This window comes from Notamacropus eugenii, chromosome 4 (assembly GCF_028372415.1).
Source record: "Notamacropus eugenii isolate mMacEug1 chromosome 4, mMacEug1.pri_v2, whole genome shotgun sequence".
In the NCBI taxonomy this organism is placed as follows: Eukaryota; Metazoa; Chordata; class Mammalia; order Diprotodontia; family Macropodidae; genus Notamacropus; species Notamacropus eugenii.
In genome coordinates, this window is record NC_092875.1 from 390,966,621 (window position 1) to 390,983,293 (window position 16,673).

Below are 16,673 nucleotides of genomic sequence, written 5' to 3' on the forward strand. Positions count from 1 at the left end.
AGACAACGCTTCTTTTTAAAATATGCATACGACTTTAGTGAAGAGGGAAAGTGTGGGCATTTGCCTGCCCAGCCCACTGCCCTGGCACTTAAAAGTCTAATATTCCAAACCAGTCACCTCTTCACCAGGATAGATGCTGTGCCGGATTCCTGTGCGCCTTGCTTTTGCACTGCATTTACACAGAGGGCCATCATTCATCTGTCAGGAAAAGAAGGGAATTCCATTTTTATTGAAAAGGAAAAAAAAACCATACAAGATGAAATCTCAGAAATGATTTCAGTTTTTATATCATCAGCACTAAAGGTCTTGAGCCTGTCAGGGACAGAAGATTAAATGGATGTTCTGAAACCCATAAAGGTGCAAAGTAGCCATATACAGTCTGATAAAAGAAAACTTAATAGCAATAACTAATAAACCAAATAGCTCTGAGTGTCATTTGGGCAAACGAGGTGGAAATACCAGTGTCAGTATTCTTCTTTGCCCCCATTTTACTCTAAACCAGTCTACGTGTTTCCACAACTTATTTTTAGGAAAAATGTACTTTTCCACAAAGAGCTAATAAAATTCTGACTTTGGAGAAACAACTAGAACACTCTGAAGGTGAACCTGAAGATTTTTAAATCTGAATCACTCTCAACCTCAATTAGGAATGTACCTTTCATAACTAACTTTAAATGTATTACAGGTTTTAAACTTATGTTTTACCCCACAGTCTTATTTGGCACTTAGTTTAACACTGAGCAAGGTCGTTTGTACATTACATGTTTCTAAGACATCTACCACATGAAAGGCACAATGATCTATCCACAACACACAATCTCTGTCCCCTTCAGGTGTTTATAACTGGGCTAGACAGACAAAACAAAGACATGGGGAAAATTAGCCTTAATTTAAATGCTCTGATCATGATTATTTCCAAATGAAAGTTATGAAGGTATAGGTATGGTCTCTTCTAGCTCTAAATGTATATTATTCTACAAATCAAACTTCCTAAGAATTTTTTTCTTGGTGTCCATAAATGGTTATCCATCTTCTGTTTTCAGACATGTCACTGATAAAATGTTAAATTAGGATAGACAACAGAGGAAATTCACCAAGGTAACCTCCTGTTTCATTTTCAGATAGATTTTAAATATTAGGAATTTTTCCTTATACTAGAGCTAAATTGTAATCAATCTCAATGTCTCTCTCATTTCCACTCACTGCTACTAATTTTGCCCTCTTTTCTTTCCATTTTAAAATCTGCAATGAAATGATGCCGTATCTAACCCCTCAAACGATAGTCCTTCAAGTATGTAAAGATAGCTATAAAGGACCTTCCTACCCGCTAAGACTTTTCTTTTAGAAGATAAATATCTCGAGTTCTTTTAAATTATCCTCCTATTCGGTTCAGTTGTTTTTCAGTCATGCTCTTCTCTTTTGTGACTCAATTTCGGGTTTTCCTGGCAAAGATATTGGAGTGGTTTCCCATTTCCTCCTTTAGCTCATTTGACAGATGAGGAAACTGAAACAGAGAGAGTTAAATGACCTGCCCAGGTCACACAGCTATGAAGTTAAATGTCTGAGGCCAAATTTGAATTCAAGAAGATACATACTCCTGACTCTGGGCTATACTGCATCCACCGCACCACTTAGCTGCCTTATTCTCCTAGAGTATGTTCTAAAGTCTATTTTATCATTCTCACCTTCTTTTAGATATGCCTATGCCTTTCCTAAATTGTGGTGCCCAGAAATGAACACAATACTCCAAAAAGAATGTGATGAAGGCAGAGCATAATGGAATAGTATCTGCCCTATTTCTGGAAAATATATTTTTTAATGTTAATAGTTCATCACACATCAGAGTGTTGACGTATGGTGGATTTACAATCCATTAATAATCCCAAATGTTATTCATAGCCACATCTATTATTTCTATAAAATGGTTTATCTTCTATTTATATTTATAAAATATTTTTATGTTGTACTTATTTATATTTATAAGAGTGGTATATAAAATTATTTGGACTTGTTCCTTTTAGCATTTTCTCTTATTTTACATGACCCATCTCGGTAGCCTGCTTAGAAATCTTTTGTACTCAAACAATGTAGTCCAAAGTGTTTGCCACTCCTCCATGGCTCATGGCATGTGCTATTTTGAAAAAAAAAATGCCTTGTCTCCTTTCACATCTCTGATAAAAATGTTAAACAGAGACAAGTCAAGTACATATTCCTATAATACTCTGCTAGGGACTTCCACCAAGCTGACTGTGGGTTCAACCTCTCAGTGGCTTTTCTTTGAGTGTAATAGCTGAACTAGTTCCAAATCTATCTAATCATACCATCACTTAGTACACACTTCTATATCTTGTCCACAAAGAAAGTATGACTTGGTCAGCTGACTTGGTGAAATTTAAATATATTATATTCCCTTATAAATGAATTCCTCTTATACATGAATCTCTATTGTAAATCAATCTATGTATTCTACTAAAAATATAAATTAGGTTAGTTTGGCATGATCTTTGCTTGCTGAAGCCTCAGTGTTTTTTAGTTATTACTGCTTCCCTAAGTCTTCACAAACCATCCTAATAACAATGTTATAGAATGTGGACAGGAATAGAAGTCAAATTCATTGTCCTACAGACTGCAAAACACCAGCCTCCTCTTCTTGAAAATCAAGACATTTGTCTTTTTCCAGTCCTTTAGCCATTTTTTTCAATTTCCAAATTCTTTTAAAGCTCTCTAATCACATTTTAGTAACGATTGCCAGCTTTTCTAAACACTAAGATGTTTTCTGTGGCTAGACTTTAATACACACAGTAGATATATACCATCTGACCAACTCTTCTCCTAATCTGGGCTTCTACTATCTGATGAATAGTTTTCTACTATCCTTCTAGTCCACTGATCATTTTCTATGGAAAGCAAATGATTTGCTTGTCATCTAGTCATCTCATCATTGCACATTACCTTCATTCCATCTACCTCAAGTAGTAGTTCTCTCCCTTCTTTAATTACCCTTCTGCTCCCCACCTAGTTAAACATTTTCTTGTCCTTGTCCTTCATAAATGGCTCAGTTCTTTCTGGACTTGTTCCTAATATAATTCTTACAATATTTTTTATATTTATCCTGAGTTACTTGACCTTGTTTATATCTTCTATGTCTTTTTAAAAATTCGCAGTTGGGGAGAATCTTCAGGCAAGATGAATGAGTAAGAAACTGGCACTTTTTCCAGATTGCTTCCCCTTTATCACTTCAAAACAACAAAAATGCCAAATGAAAGAACAAAAAAAAAGCAGTAAAAAGGGAAAAAATGTTCAGAGGAAATGTTCAGAGGAAAAATAAAGCAGCAAAAACAGTAAAGCAATGAGTAAATAAACCTTCAAATGTGAAGAAATAATATGAGCTTAAAAAGTATAAGCAGAAATATCTAGAAGATAACTCAGTAATAACTATAACCAGAATATTGGGGGGGGAGGGCGAGAATGAGCCACTAGAACTACTTGGCTGAAAAATTCAAAAAATGAAAGGAAGAGATAAATGAACCTAAGAAGCACACTCCTTCTCCCCACCAAAAAAGTGAACTAAAAAGACTGGATACCATATTTTGGGAAATCACAAAAAAATTACACTGAATAATTGGCATTAGAGCAAAGCACAGATACACAGGATCAAAGCAACAGAAAGGATCTCTAAATACCTCCTTAAAATATAGCTGCCAAGCCCAAGAGAAATATAAGCAGATGGAAGATAATTTATCTACTAAGGTATTCTTATCCAAAGCATCTTCAAGGATAAGCTAACGTGTTATAATGAACTGTAGCTCAGAACTTACACACTCAGTCAAGGATAACTCAGGAAATCACATCTTTGCAAGGTTAGGCTATGAGCTGAACTTTGAAGCCAAAAAGAGAAACAAGTTTTAAATAACAATATATGGCATGCTGGAAGAGGAATTCTGCCAGCACTGCTGAGCACACTTCTCTTCCAAGGATGCTCATCACAAATGTGCAGAAGACAAGTCACCAATCACACCAAGCCCTTTAATTTAAAATAACTGAAAAGTAAACATACAAACCTGTCCTGGGTCATTATACCAGAGCTCTTCATGAAGTCGATCAGGATGGGCTTTTTTGCGTTTGATTTCAGCAATTACATCAAAAACATCAGAGTCTGAGCTGCTGGAACAGCTGCTATCATCATCAGAATCACAGTCAGATTCACTGGAGCTATCTGATATAAAAATGGGGGAAGGGAAGGGAGGAAGGATGGCCAGATAAGAGATAAGAATTTTTTTTAAACTTAAGAAATTTCCAAGTGACTGAAAATCCAAACTTTAGGAGGTTAATCAAAACTTCGGACTTTAAAGTAACATTCAATAAATATTTCTGAATTCCTACCAATTATACATAATATATATAGCACTATGCTAGGTACTATGATAGGTAAGACCCAGTCTTATTTTTTTAATTATTAATTTTATTTATGTTCAGTATTCCACAGTCACTACCATGTAACTTGGATTTTTTTTCCCCTCCCTCCTCCTTACATCCCCCTTCCCTCCCCAAGAAGGCATACAATTTTATATAGGTTCTACACATACATTCCTATTGAACACATTTTCACCATAGTCATGTTGTGTAAAAGAATTAAAATGAATGGGAGAAATCATGTAACAAACCAAAACGTAATATAAAAGAAAATGATCTGCTACATTCTGCAATAGAATTCCACAGTTCTTTCTCTGGATGTGGAAGGCATTTTGCGTTAAAAGACCACTGGAAATTATTTTTAAGTCCTTGCATTGCAATGAAGTTCCAAGTCTACTAGAAAAAATTCTCGTGGTCATTGACATGCACAAAGTTCTCCTGATTCTGCTCCTTTCACTCAGCATCAGATCATATAAGTCTTTCCAGGCCTCTCTGAAGTCTTCCTGTTCATCATTTCTTATAGCGCATACATTTATATACCATAATTTATTCAGCCATTCCCTAACTGAAAGGCATCCCCTTGATTTCCAGTTTTGGGCCACCACAAAGAGAGTGGCTACAAATATTTTTGTACATGTGGGACCCTTTCCCATTTCTATGATCTCTTGGGGATACGGTCCTAGAAGCAATATTGCTGGGTCAAAGCATATGCACATTTTTGTAGTCCTTTGGGCATAGTTCCAAATTGCTCTCCAGAATGGTTGGATCAGCTCACAGCTCCACCAACAATAAATTAGTGTTCCAACTTTCCCACATTCTCTCCAACATTTACCATCTTCCTGTTCTGTCATATTTGCCAATCTGATAGGTATGATGTGGTATCTCAGAGTTGTTTTGATTTACATCTCTCTAATCAATAGTGATTTAGAGCATTTTTTCATGACTATAGATATCTTTAATTTCTTCCTCTGAAAACTGCCTGTTCATATCCTTTGATCATTTATCAATTGGGGAATGACTTATATTTTCATACATTTGACTCAGTTCTCTATATATTTTAGAAATTAGGCCTTTATCACAGACACTAGCTGTAAAAATTCTTTCCCAGTTTTCTTCATCCCTCCAAATCTTGGTTGTACTGAGTTTGGTTGTGCAAAAGCTTTTCAGTTTAATTTAATCAAAATTATCCATCTTTCACTTCATAATGCTTTCTATCTCTTCTTTAGTCAAAAATTCTTCCCTTCTCCATAAATCTGATAAATACTCTATTCCTTGCTCCACCAATTAGTATGAATTTTTATACCTAGATCATGTACCCATTTGGACTTTATTCTTGTGTAGGGTGTCAGGCATTGATTGGTCTTTGCCTAGTTTCAACCACACTGTTATCCAGTTTTCCCAGCAATTTTTGTCAAACAGTGAGTTCTTATCCCAGAAGCTGGTGTCCTTGGGTTTATCAAACAGTAGATTGCTATATTCATTGCCTACTGTGTTTTGTACTTAGTCTTATTTCTCTCCAATCCATGCAGAGTCTGCAATTTAGTTGCAAAACCAACATTCATATACATATAAAGAATAACCATAATAAAAGAGTTAATGAATATTATAAGAGAGATTAAGCAAAGCTAAGTGGCACAGGTTACTCTTCTGGCATAAAAATATGGTGTAGAATAGAATTAAAAAAAAGCACTGTATTTGGGCTCAGAAAACCTATAATCCAGCCTTAGAAGCGTACTTAAACTAAAGAATACAAGTCTTAAAAGGGGATATAATAGCTGCTTTCAAATATCTGAGGAGCTGCAGGGGGATCCCGATTAGTGTGAATAATGAATCCCATGAAGTACATGCATTATCCAAATTTGTACTGCATATTTCCTTTGGGTTAAAACTAATTAGCATATTTTGCATGATTAACTTTGAATAGTGTGGATTTGAATATGTGTAACCGTTTCAAAAGATTCATTATTCACACTAACTGGGACCTGGCTATATTCTATGAAAGAAGAATGAAACATATTGTATTGCTATACAGGTAGCACTAAGAACAATGGGCACAATTTTGTGCAGGCAGATTTTGCTTCAATTTGAGAACATTCTAACAATTTGCCTAGCAAAACACTATACATATTCAATCAAATGCCAGGTGGCCATCTTAACAGCACTGCTATACAGGGGATTACTATTTATTACTGATTATCATAAATATAGTAATAATCAACCAGCAAGTGTTTATTTAGTACCTATTCTCTGAAAGGCACTGTGCAAAATACAAAGGGATATAATAAAACAAATGAAACAATTCCTACTCACAAGGAGTTTGTATTCTAAGGGAGGAGAGAAGAGGAACACATAAAAATATACATACCATAAATATCAAATGAAAGACTACAAATATATGCAAAGGGATTAAATACAAGGAAGTCTGGGAAGGAAAGCACTAGCTGTGTTAAAAGCAGACATCAAAAGCTTACAAAGCACTTAATATTTCAGCTATAATTCAGACTTTATTAGAATTACAGATATATTAATCTGTAATAATCTATAGTAATCTTATAAAGCACATAGTACATATTATTATGTACATTTTACATATGAAGAAACAGAGGCTCAGAGTGGTTAAAACTGCACATGGCCACACAGTTACTGTATCACGGTCAAAATTTATACACAGTTCTGAGGGAGAGGATTCTGAAAAGATGGCAGACTAGGTAAGAAAATTCCAAGCTCTCTAGATTTCCTCCACAAACAAAAGAGCACATCAGCGTGAACATGGAGCAGTAAAAATAGTGGTCTCCTGGGACAACCCAAGAAGATTCCAAGATCCCAGGACAAAAGTTGTGTGTGAGTGAAGCAGAAACATCCAGGCTAGCTCAGCTGAAAGTAAGTGGAAAGCCCTGGGGAACAGCTGGGTTGGGAGGTGGCCTCCACCTCAGCTACAAGAATTTTCACCTCCTGGACATGGTGGGGAGTTAGGGGTCTGAGCAGGGGAAGACTGAGGGAGCCTCTGATGACAAAGGACATCAGGTCCAGCTGTGCTGCTGAGATATGGTCCTGGGTAAAAAAACACAGCAAACATCTGGTGAGTGTTGAAGCAGTGGGGTGGGGATCCCGCTGGTTGTGGATATTTACAATAAAATTGAGTTCTTGTTCTCAGTTCCAAGCCAGTGGGGAAAAGTGAAGGTCAAAGCCACTGGAGGGTTCTCAGGGAGCAAGAGTATTTTCAGCATAGTGTATGTGGGCATGGTGGTGGGAGGCTAGCTGTGCCTTGGAGGGGGAAAGGAGTGCAGAGGCTGGGCCCAGGACAAAGCCAAAAAATAACAAGAAAAAACTAAGGCCAAAATGTAACAGCAAGGACTCTAACATACACAGGAGGGTTTGCTGTACAAGTTCACAGATCTGCTTTTCTAAAAGGAAAACAACTTTTGAAGGGTCACCCTGAACTTCAGAGAAAATACAAACAAAGAAACAAAGATCAACAGAAAGGGCTTTCAACTGTCTGACTATAAGCAATACATACAGCACAGATCCACAGACAGATCCAACTGTATATACAGTTACCAGAGAGAGAAGCACCATCCTCTGGGTTTTCAAAGCCAAGGGGTTCCTTAATGCCTTCCCAGTGTCTCAACTGGCACACAAACCTTCTTCCAAAAACTAATCCCCAAAACCTCAACTCAAGAGTATTTATATACTTTTCAGAGCCAGAGGGCATTATAACCCTTGAGAACCTGTGCCCTATTACAAATTAACAAAAGGTGTGGGATTTTATACAAAAAAAAAAAAAAATCTCCCCTAATCAAGCTTCTCTTAATGAGCATGCCCATTAATGAGTGGGGAAGATTTTTAACTCTCATTAGCATTACATTGAGCCCTGAGATCTTTCATAGCCATTAAGAGCAACTGGTATTAACATTTCTTAAGTAAATACAACATAATTCCCACAAACACATCATGAACTTCACTTTTGTAGAATACATAACATAACATCATTCTTTGTGGGGTCAGTCTTTGGGGAGTGAGCAACCAGCTCCTCCTTCCTCACTCTAAAACAAATTGTCCAAATAAAGTCCTCTTGGGAGCGTATCCTCCCCACAATGCTGTTGCAGGCACTCTGGTGTAGGCTTCTAATGTGCCAAGTCCCTGTCTTAATAATGCTCCAGCCCCCACTTCCAAGTCCTGAGGGGCAGCTGGGCAACGAAGTCATCAGGGTAGGGTCCTTAGGGGCACATGGCACTTCCCCCCATCCATCACTGATAACTCCACCTCCTGGTTCCCAAACTATCCCAGGAGAATGCTGCAGAAAAGCACATTCAGTGCCTCCTTGCATAGTCTCCATTTTACCCCAGGGCTAAACTCTAAACTCCTGCTCCAGGGCTCTATTTCAAGCTCTCACCACTCCTGCCTGGGATCTACATACAATACAATCCCAGGGCAGTGCTCCTGGGGCTCAACAGAACCTACAGCTACCACAACCGGCAAACAATGAACAATTATCTCAGCCCCCATACTTTCCTTTTAATTTGCAGACCCTACCCAACTCACACCATAATGTATCAGCAAGGACCCTGACATACACAGGAGGGCTTGCTGAATAGGTTCTTAGATCTGCTTTTCTAAAAGGAAAGTAACTTCTGAGGGGGTCAACAATCACTTTTAATCAAGCATATATATCATTCACTTACTTCAGGGGGCAAAGTTAGCACCCTGAACTTCAGAGAAAATACAAACAGAGAAACAAAGATCAATAGACAGTGCTTACAACTGTCTGATTACAAGCAATACATACATCACAGATCAACAGACAGATCCTACTGTCTGACCTTACATACATAGTTACCAGAGAGAGAAGCACCAACATCTGGGTTTTCAAAGCCAGGGGGCTCTTTAGCAGCTTCCCAGAGTCTCATCTGGCTAAATTTGGATTAAATTTTGTACCACCTCTTATAGTGTTGTTGTGAAGAAAGTACACACTGTGGAATGTGATCTATTACTATTATCATTAATAATAATAAAAATTCTCTGAACTTTAACATTAAGAAAATTTTCAAGAATTTAAATAATCTATTTTAGGCTTAAAAAAGATACTTTCAAAAATTCAGGTACAAATCTTTCCCAAGGACTTACCTAAATCCTCATCTAGTTTGGTCTTGGGTGGCTCCCATGGGGGCCTCACAGCTTTGGCTTTTGCTTGCCTCTTCCCTAATTCTTCTTCAAACTTTTCATACAAGTCTCGGAGTCTACTTGTTCCAACAACTGTAGAATCTCCCTTAAAGAAAAACATGTAACAAAAAATTGGTAGTATCAACAAATTAGCTCAGATAAAATGATAGGTCTATTATTTGATACCAAAATATCACAGTTTCTACTTTATAAATTTAAAAACAAAATCTCTCTTACTTCTGACAATTTACCACTAATTTTTCTTAAGGTGACAGAAATAGTGAAAAATATCAATCCTGTAATTTATCTAACAATGATAAAGGGGAAAATACTACATCTGTAAAAAAAAAAAAATGTCAGATAAAGAGGAATAAAGCTTGAAGTAGAAACTTTGGTCTTCCCGTCCTCTCATCCCCCTCAGGATTTTAAAAATTGATATACACCCAAGAACATTACAGAAGAATCCATGGAAATGTCAAGAAATCAAAAAGGAAAAAAAAGTTCTTCCTATTAAGCTATTTGCTCAGACTTTGAATTATGGCTTCCAGGAGACAGGTTTGAAAAGTAAGCCATGAAGACAGAAGAACTTGGGCTGAATTAGGAGGGAAGAAGCAAAAGATAATCTATGTCCTCAAGTCATGCCCTTCTAATAGGGAAGACAACATGCAAACAAATAGATACAAATCAAGCTTATATAAAGGGTAAATAGGAAATAACTAACAGAATGAAAGCATTGGAATTATGAATGATTAGGGAAAGTTTCCTATAGAAGGCGAGAGCTTAGCTGGGACTTAAAGGAAGCCAGGGATGTCAGTAATAGAGAAGAAAGGAATGCAAAAGTTTCAGAAAGAGGGTAGTTAACCAAAAACAATATCACAAGTCCACGAGGCATTGTGTTGCCAACAGATTTATTCTAAGACAAATGAACATATAAGTGGGACCCTAAGCCAGGGCAAAGAGTTTACACTCCATATAGAAGTTTGCATATTTATGACAGTACAACAAAGAAAGGAAGAGAAAACAGAAATCTCCTCCTAGAGGGCAGTGGCATAGGAGGAGCAAAGGTACAGTAAAGGACAAACTCCTCCACTCCCACCCACCCAAAGGAGAGGAACAAGAAGATGGCAAAAGTGACATTCTTTTCCCTTGGGAACTACTAGACTACCACGATATGATGGTCTGCTTATCTACAAGGATCCCAGCTGCACAAGTAGTTTCTCAGCCTAGTACACAGACTGACTGGTAACTGTCTTGACTCCCAAGGAGACACAAGGAGTCTAGCTTGGGGTACAAAACAACAAATTATGTCAGCTCAGGGGGCACTTTGCCCTTGACCTGTTCAGGGACTCCTGCACACTCTGGGTCCAGTGTTTCTGGAAAATTCAAAAAGACAAGCTCAGGGAACCCTTTAACATTCCTTAAATGTTAAGAGAAAATGCCTACGGCACAGAGATGAAATGTCTTGCTAGTGTAACTGCCAAGACATCACTGTTCCCAGATTGAAGAAGATGTGCTGAGGAGGAAGGAGACTAGCAGGTAGGAGGGGCCTAGATTATAAAAGGATTTGAATGCCAAACAGCACTTAGTTGCTTCTGGAAGCAACAGGAAGCCACTGAAGCTTTGTTTTGGTTTGTTCTTTATTGAAGGCTGGGGGGATGACATGATTGGACTTGTGCTTTAAGGAAAATCACTTTAGTGGCTGAATGGAAAAAGGACTACAGTAGAGAGAGACCAGAGGCAGGCAGATCCACTAACAGACTACTGTAATAATCAAGGTGTGAGGTGATGAGGACCTGCACTAGAATGGGAGAAGAGAAGAGAAAGTAATTGAGAGATAACTGTAATGGTGAAATTGGCAGGCCTTTCTAACAGCTCAGATATATGGAGGGTAAGAGATAGTGATAATGAAAAACGGCCTAGAAGAAAACTCTTTATTTGATAAATACTTCTGGGAAGACTGGAAAGCAGTTTGGCAGTAATTAGACTTAGACCAACAACTTACATCATATTCCACAATAAATTATAAATAGATATGTGACTTTATAATTAAAGATCATTTTATAAAAAGATTAATTTTTTTTCTTATTTGTATTCTTAACAAAAGAAGAAATAGAGAAAATTACAAAAGATAAAATATGTTTAATTACATAAAACTGAGAAGCTTCTGCAAAGACAAAATTAATGCACCTAAGCTGAGAAGGGAAGTGACTGAAGTGGAAAAAAAATCCTAGTATCAATTTTCTTCTCTTAAACTTTTGATATTCAAAGTATATAGCAATATATATGTATATTGCTATATATACATATATTGATATATATATATATATTGCTATATGCTTTGAATATCTCAAAATATTTGTAGGATCATTTTTGTGATAGTAAATAATTAGAAACCAATAGATGCTAATCAACTGTGGAATGACTAAATAAAATGGGATACATAAATGTAATGCAATACTACTATGCCATAAGAAATGGCATGTGTAAGGAATAACAGAGAAGCATGGAGAAAGATCTATATGAAATGATGCAGAATGGAGTAAGCAGAGCCAAGAAAACAAGAAATAGTCAAAAAAATCTAATAGATTCAATAATATAAATGGAAAGAACAACCATATATCAAAAAAATCAAGTCAATGTAACTGGATAATAAAGATTAAACATGACTTGAATGAAGCGACATGAGAGAACAACCCCAACTCATCTCTTTGTGGAGGTGAAAGGTCAATAGGTGTTACACATTGCACATATTTTCAGATATTTTTCAATGGATCAACAAGTTCTACTGCCTTCTTTTTCTCTGTAAGAAATATTTAAGAAATATGGGACGACTATCATGAGGGAGGGGGAAGCAATATTGAGGATACCTACGATGTAAGAAAAAGAAAACATTTAGAAAAAAACATTAAAGACATACCAACTTGAAGACATCCAGAAACCAGTCACAGTATGGTAGGTAAAAACAATGAAGGAAGAAAACAAGAAACTTTCTAAATGATGATAACAGAGAGGGAAGATGGGAGGGAGGGAAGAAAGAAGGAAGGAAATTAGGAAAGAAAAGCGAGAAAACAGTGAGAAAGAGAAAAAAGGTAGTACTTTTGATGAAGAATAACAATGTTACCATTACAGGATCACAGATGAAGCTTAAAGAACAAAAGACATAGACTAGTCCATCTCCTTTCACAAATGAGGGCACTCAGGTCCACAGAAGTTGCAAAGGCAGGATACGAATTCATAAATCCTCATTCCTGAATCAAGAGCCCTTTCTAGTTTACCAAAAAGCCTCCAATTATAATTAACCGAATAAAATCCTTGCCACAGGCAGCTACTTCCACTCCAACACTGAAAACTATACTTCAAAGGGTTCAAGGAAAGCATCTTTCAAATTGTAAAGCTGAACAACCTAATATTTATTAAAGTGCCTAAAATGTCAGGGAATGTGCTAAGTGTTAGAGATAAATATAAAAAAGAAATAAGCAACCCCTCCTTTCAAGAAGCTCATAGTCTAATGAGGGAGAAATATGTGAGTACAAATGCACAAACACACACACACACACACACAAAATCACATGGTCAAACCTGCACTTAATGGAAGATACTGAAAACTACTTGAAGGCAGTAAATAAGGAATTAGTAAGTAGGGAAAGATTAAAGACAGAAGGGAGATATACTGCAATTTTCTGGACAAGACAGGACAGAACAGAAACAAGTGCAGATATAGAAGAGTTAGCCAAGAAAGGAAGAGTGATTTTTTTGGTCAGACTGGGGGAAAAGAGGAGAAAGCAGATGACACTCTAGGATTTTGAGATGAAAAAAGGAGAACTGCTATGGGAAACTATTTATTATTACTTTCTTGTCCATAATCTAGTTCTAAGAGACAAACTCTTATTCTTTCTCAGACATCTACTTTGGCACTTATTTTATCCTTATTCTTATACAGAAGCTATTTACAAAAGGTACTGAGAAAAAAGCAGGATGTCCCCACCTTCAAAATTATGAAATTTAGAGGCCGTAGGGTGGTGAATATAGAAATCTTTTATGTGTTAACGTAAGCTTTAAAATATCTAATTCTCAAGTGTGTCTCTGGAAATAATGGCTTGTTTATGACCATCCTAAATTCAAATTTAACATAGTAAATGCTTGATATGTGCAAAACTGTTCCCACTCCACTTCAAACATACCACCTGATCCATGGGATCATTAGAATAGTAGCTTTCTGAATGAGTACAACGAATCCAGACTGGTTTAAGCAGATCCTCCTCTTCTTCGTCATTTTTGTCAGGCATGATCTCCTCTGGCTCTTTGTCCTTGATTGAGGTATAGCTCTTCTCTTTGCCAGAATTCTGACTGTCAACCCATCGATCTCTGTCATCTTCCCATCGAGTTCTCTTCTTCTCTCTACTTGGAGAGCGGCTTCATCAAGAAAGAAGAAAAAAAACTTTTGCAGTCAAAATTAACAGCATTTATTCTGTACATTTTAAGAGGAATTATAATTATAATTAATTTTATAATTATAATTATATTTAATAAATTAAATTTTATAATTATAATTAAGTATGATCTCAGTTTTGTAAACAAAAGTCTATGGTCATTCACTGATGACTCCTTAAACTGCTGTCCCTCTATACATTTACCTTTGCATTACAATTTAAGTCACAACCCTCACTAGACAGAGACATTTTGAGAGTATTTGGTAATGAGCACTGATGAATACCATTTCAAAGCAGGTAAGTAAAGGTCTCTCAAAGAAGAAACAAATGCTTTGCTTTCAGAATTTTCATACCAAATATGTATCGGAAGTTTTAAGACCAATATATTCTATTAGAGATCTCCAAAGTGAATAGTTGTTTTTGGTCTTCAAAACTTCTTTGTATAGAGTTTAAATTTGGACTTAATGTTATTTCATAATACAGACTTCTGTTATTTTATAATATCATGAATCTAGAGTGAACACAATTAGGTTTTCCTAGTTTAATACTAGTTCCAAAGCCAACCCCTTTAGTCTTACCTGCTAGTTCGCTTGTACTCTTTTTTATAGGATCTGTCTGGAGATGGGGATCTTCGGCTTTCCCGGTGCCTGTGTCTGTCCCTGTCCCTGTCCCGTTCTCGCTCTCTTAAAGGGTTTAATACACAAAGCTGTTTTTGATAGAAAAGCTGAAAACCACCATCACATCTATTGTCATCAACATGCTTCCAAATAAAAAGACCTCACTACAGCAATTTTTCTAATTTTGCTATTTGCCATTAATTCCTCAAGAAGATAAAGCAACTTTTTACTTAACAAAAAAGTAAACTTCTTTCACAATGTTTACTGGGAGATGAAAACTGATTACCAACCCTCAAAAATAAAACACCTGAAACTCTAAAAATAAATGAAGTTTGATCATGGTCAATTTTTCTCAAAATCTTCCAATCACTATCCTTACTCATCTAGTCTGTCAGGTAAAATAAAAATACTTCCCACTGCTGCATGAAAACACACCCTTCTATCAAATTATAAGTATCCTGAAATGTAAGATTAAGAAACAAACAGCTTGAAGTTTTATTAAAATTTATCTACAATAAAAAAAATGGAATTAAATTAGCATTAAATCAACTTAGTGAAATCCTGTGACTTTAAAGTGAAAAGATTTATTTTAACTATGTCCTAAGTGAATATCTGGAAGTCAATTTCCAAAATGAAATTCAAAATTAACAGAGGACCCTTGATCAGAAGATACTTATCAAACGAAGGGAAACAGTCAAATGATTCTGCAAAGTGGAATGAGGGTTGAGAAAAGCCATGGTACCATTAATACAGAAAGTAAAGATCTTAAAAAATAAGATTTCATTGAGAAAATACTGTCAGCCTTTAGTTTCTAAATAAGAATTCTGTGACCAAGCAATGTTTCACTTTGTAAAGTTCGGAACTTGTAAAATAGATGAATAAGTGTTCAATGTTTTGATATTAAAAGGATTCTTTGTTTTACAAAGGTTTGTTACCAAGAAAATCTTTTAAATACTGTGTCCACCTAGTGAATTCAACTTGTAGAAATCTGTTTTACACACAACTTTTCAGTAATGCCTGTTGAATAAGAATACACTGATGTATTTTTAAAAGATTTTTCTAATTTAAAAGTGGTGTCCATTAAAAGAAGAGCACAAGATGTTAGGCTTCTGAATTTGATGTAACCCTGAAATTGTAGCCCAGTTTAATTCTTTTGCAGTATTAATTCTATATTAAACATAATAAAAGATTGTTGTTGAAAAGAAAAATGCCATAATTACATAAAATATTCCAAAAAGAAGTAATTTTGAAATAATTTTAAAACCGGATAGAGTTTTAAATTTGAATATGCATTTGAAAGGAAAATGATAACCTAGAGATCACCCAGAGAAAACTAACTAGGATGATAAAGGGCCTTGAGAATATGAATGCCATATAAAGATTAATTAAAGGAACTGGGCATATCTGGCTTAAAGGGCTTATTCTTTGAAAAGGTATGAGGATATAAAGTGCTTGGGAACAAAGGGCACAACCAATTAACAAAGGATAGAAGTTACAAAGAAACAAATTTAGATTTGAATTGTAGAAAAATTTCTTAAAAATTAAAAGTTACCAAAAGTAGAATGGATTATTTTGGGAGGCTGGATATCCAATGTTGGGGATGTTACAGAGGAGACCTCTTGTTTGGTTTAGTTTATAGATTGGTTGGCTTTTAGGTCCCTTCCAAAAAAACTGCAGCACTACTGATACTAAATGATGTGCCCAGTTAAGGCTGAAAAACCAGATTAAGTTGTCTGGTATATTTAGATTAAGCATGTAAGCAATGTTTATGGCACTTTTTCAAAATCTGTCATTAGTAGGTTATGATGTAACCTTTTAAAAATGAAGTTCACCTTAGAAATTGTTCAGGCCTAACGTAAGGGGATAGCACATTTGTAAGTTAAAGTGATATTAAAAAAAAAAAAACATCAAAAAACTTTTCAAAAATTGGTTGGACCCACTTTTGTCCTTGCTACTGGACCCTTGGTTTAAAAAAAGGAAAGGACATAGTTTGAGAAAGAAAGGATTATTTTGTGCTACACTTTCAAATTCTACTAAATAAAGGCAGAGAGAG

General features: G+C 35.9%; 1 protein-coding gene across 7 annotated transcripts in view; it reads right to left on the minus strand.

The window, feature by feature from the left end:
* Positions 1 to 16,673, minus strand: part of DROSHA (drosha ribonuclease III) — a 119,106-nt gene that overhangs the window by 82,877 nt on the left and 19,556 nt on the right. For all 7 annotated transcript variants that reach the window (XR_011966293.1, XM_072605485.1, XM_072605487.1 and 4 more), the window contains 5 exons: positions 14,582 to 14,686; positions 13,755 to 13,986; positions 9,538 to 9,679; positions 4,062 to 4,216; positions 118 to 198 (listed from right to left, as the gene is read on the minus strand). Coding sequence is in view for 6 of the 7 variants with exons in the window: in XM_072605485.1 (XP_072461586.1) it covers positions 118 to 198; positions 4,062 to 4,216; positions 9,538 to 9,679; positions 13,755 to 13,986; positions 14,582 to 14,686 (715 nt within the window). In the remaining variant the exon portion in view is untranslated. The remainder of the gene's footprint in view (positions 1 to 117; positions 199 to 4,061; positions 4,217 to 9,537; positions 9,680 to 13,754; positions 13,987 to 14,581; positions 14,687 to 16,673) is intronic.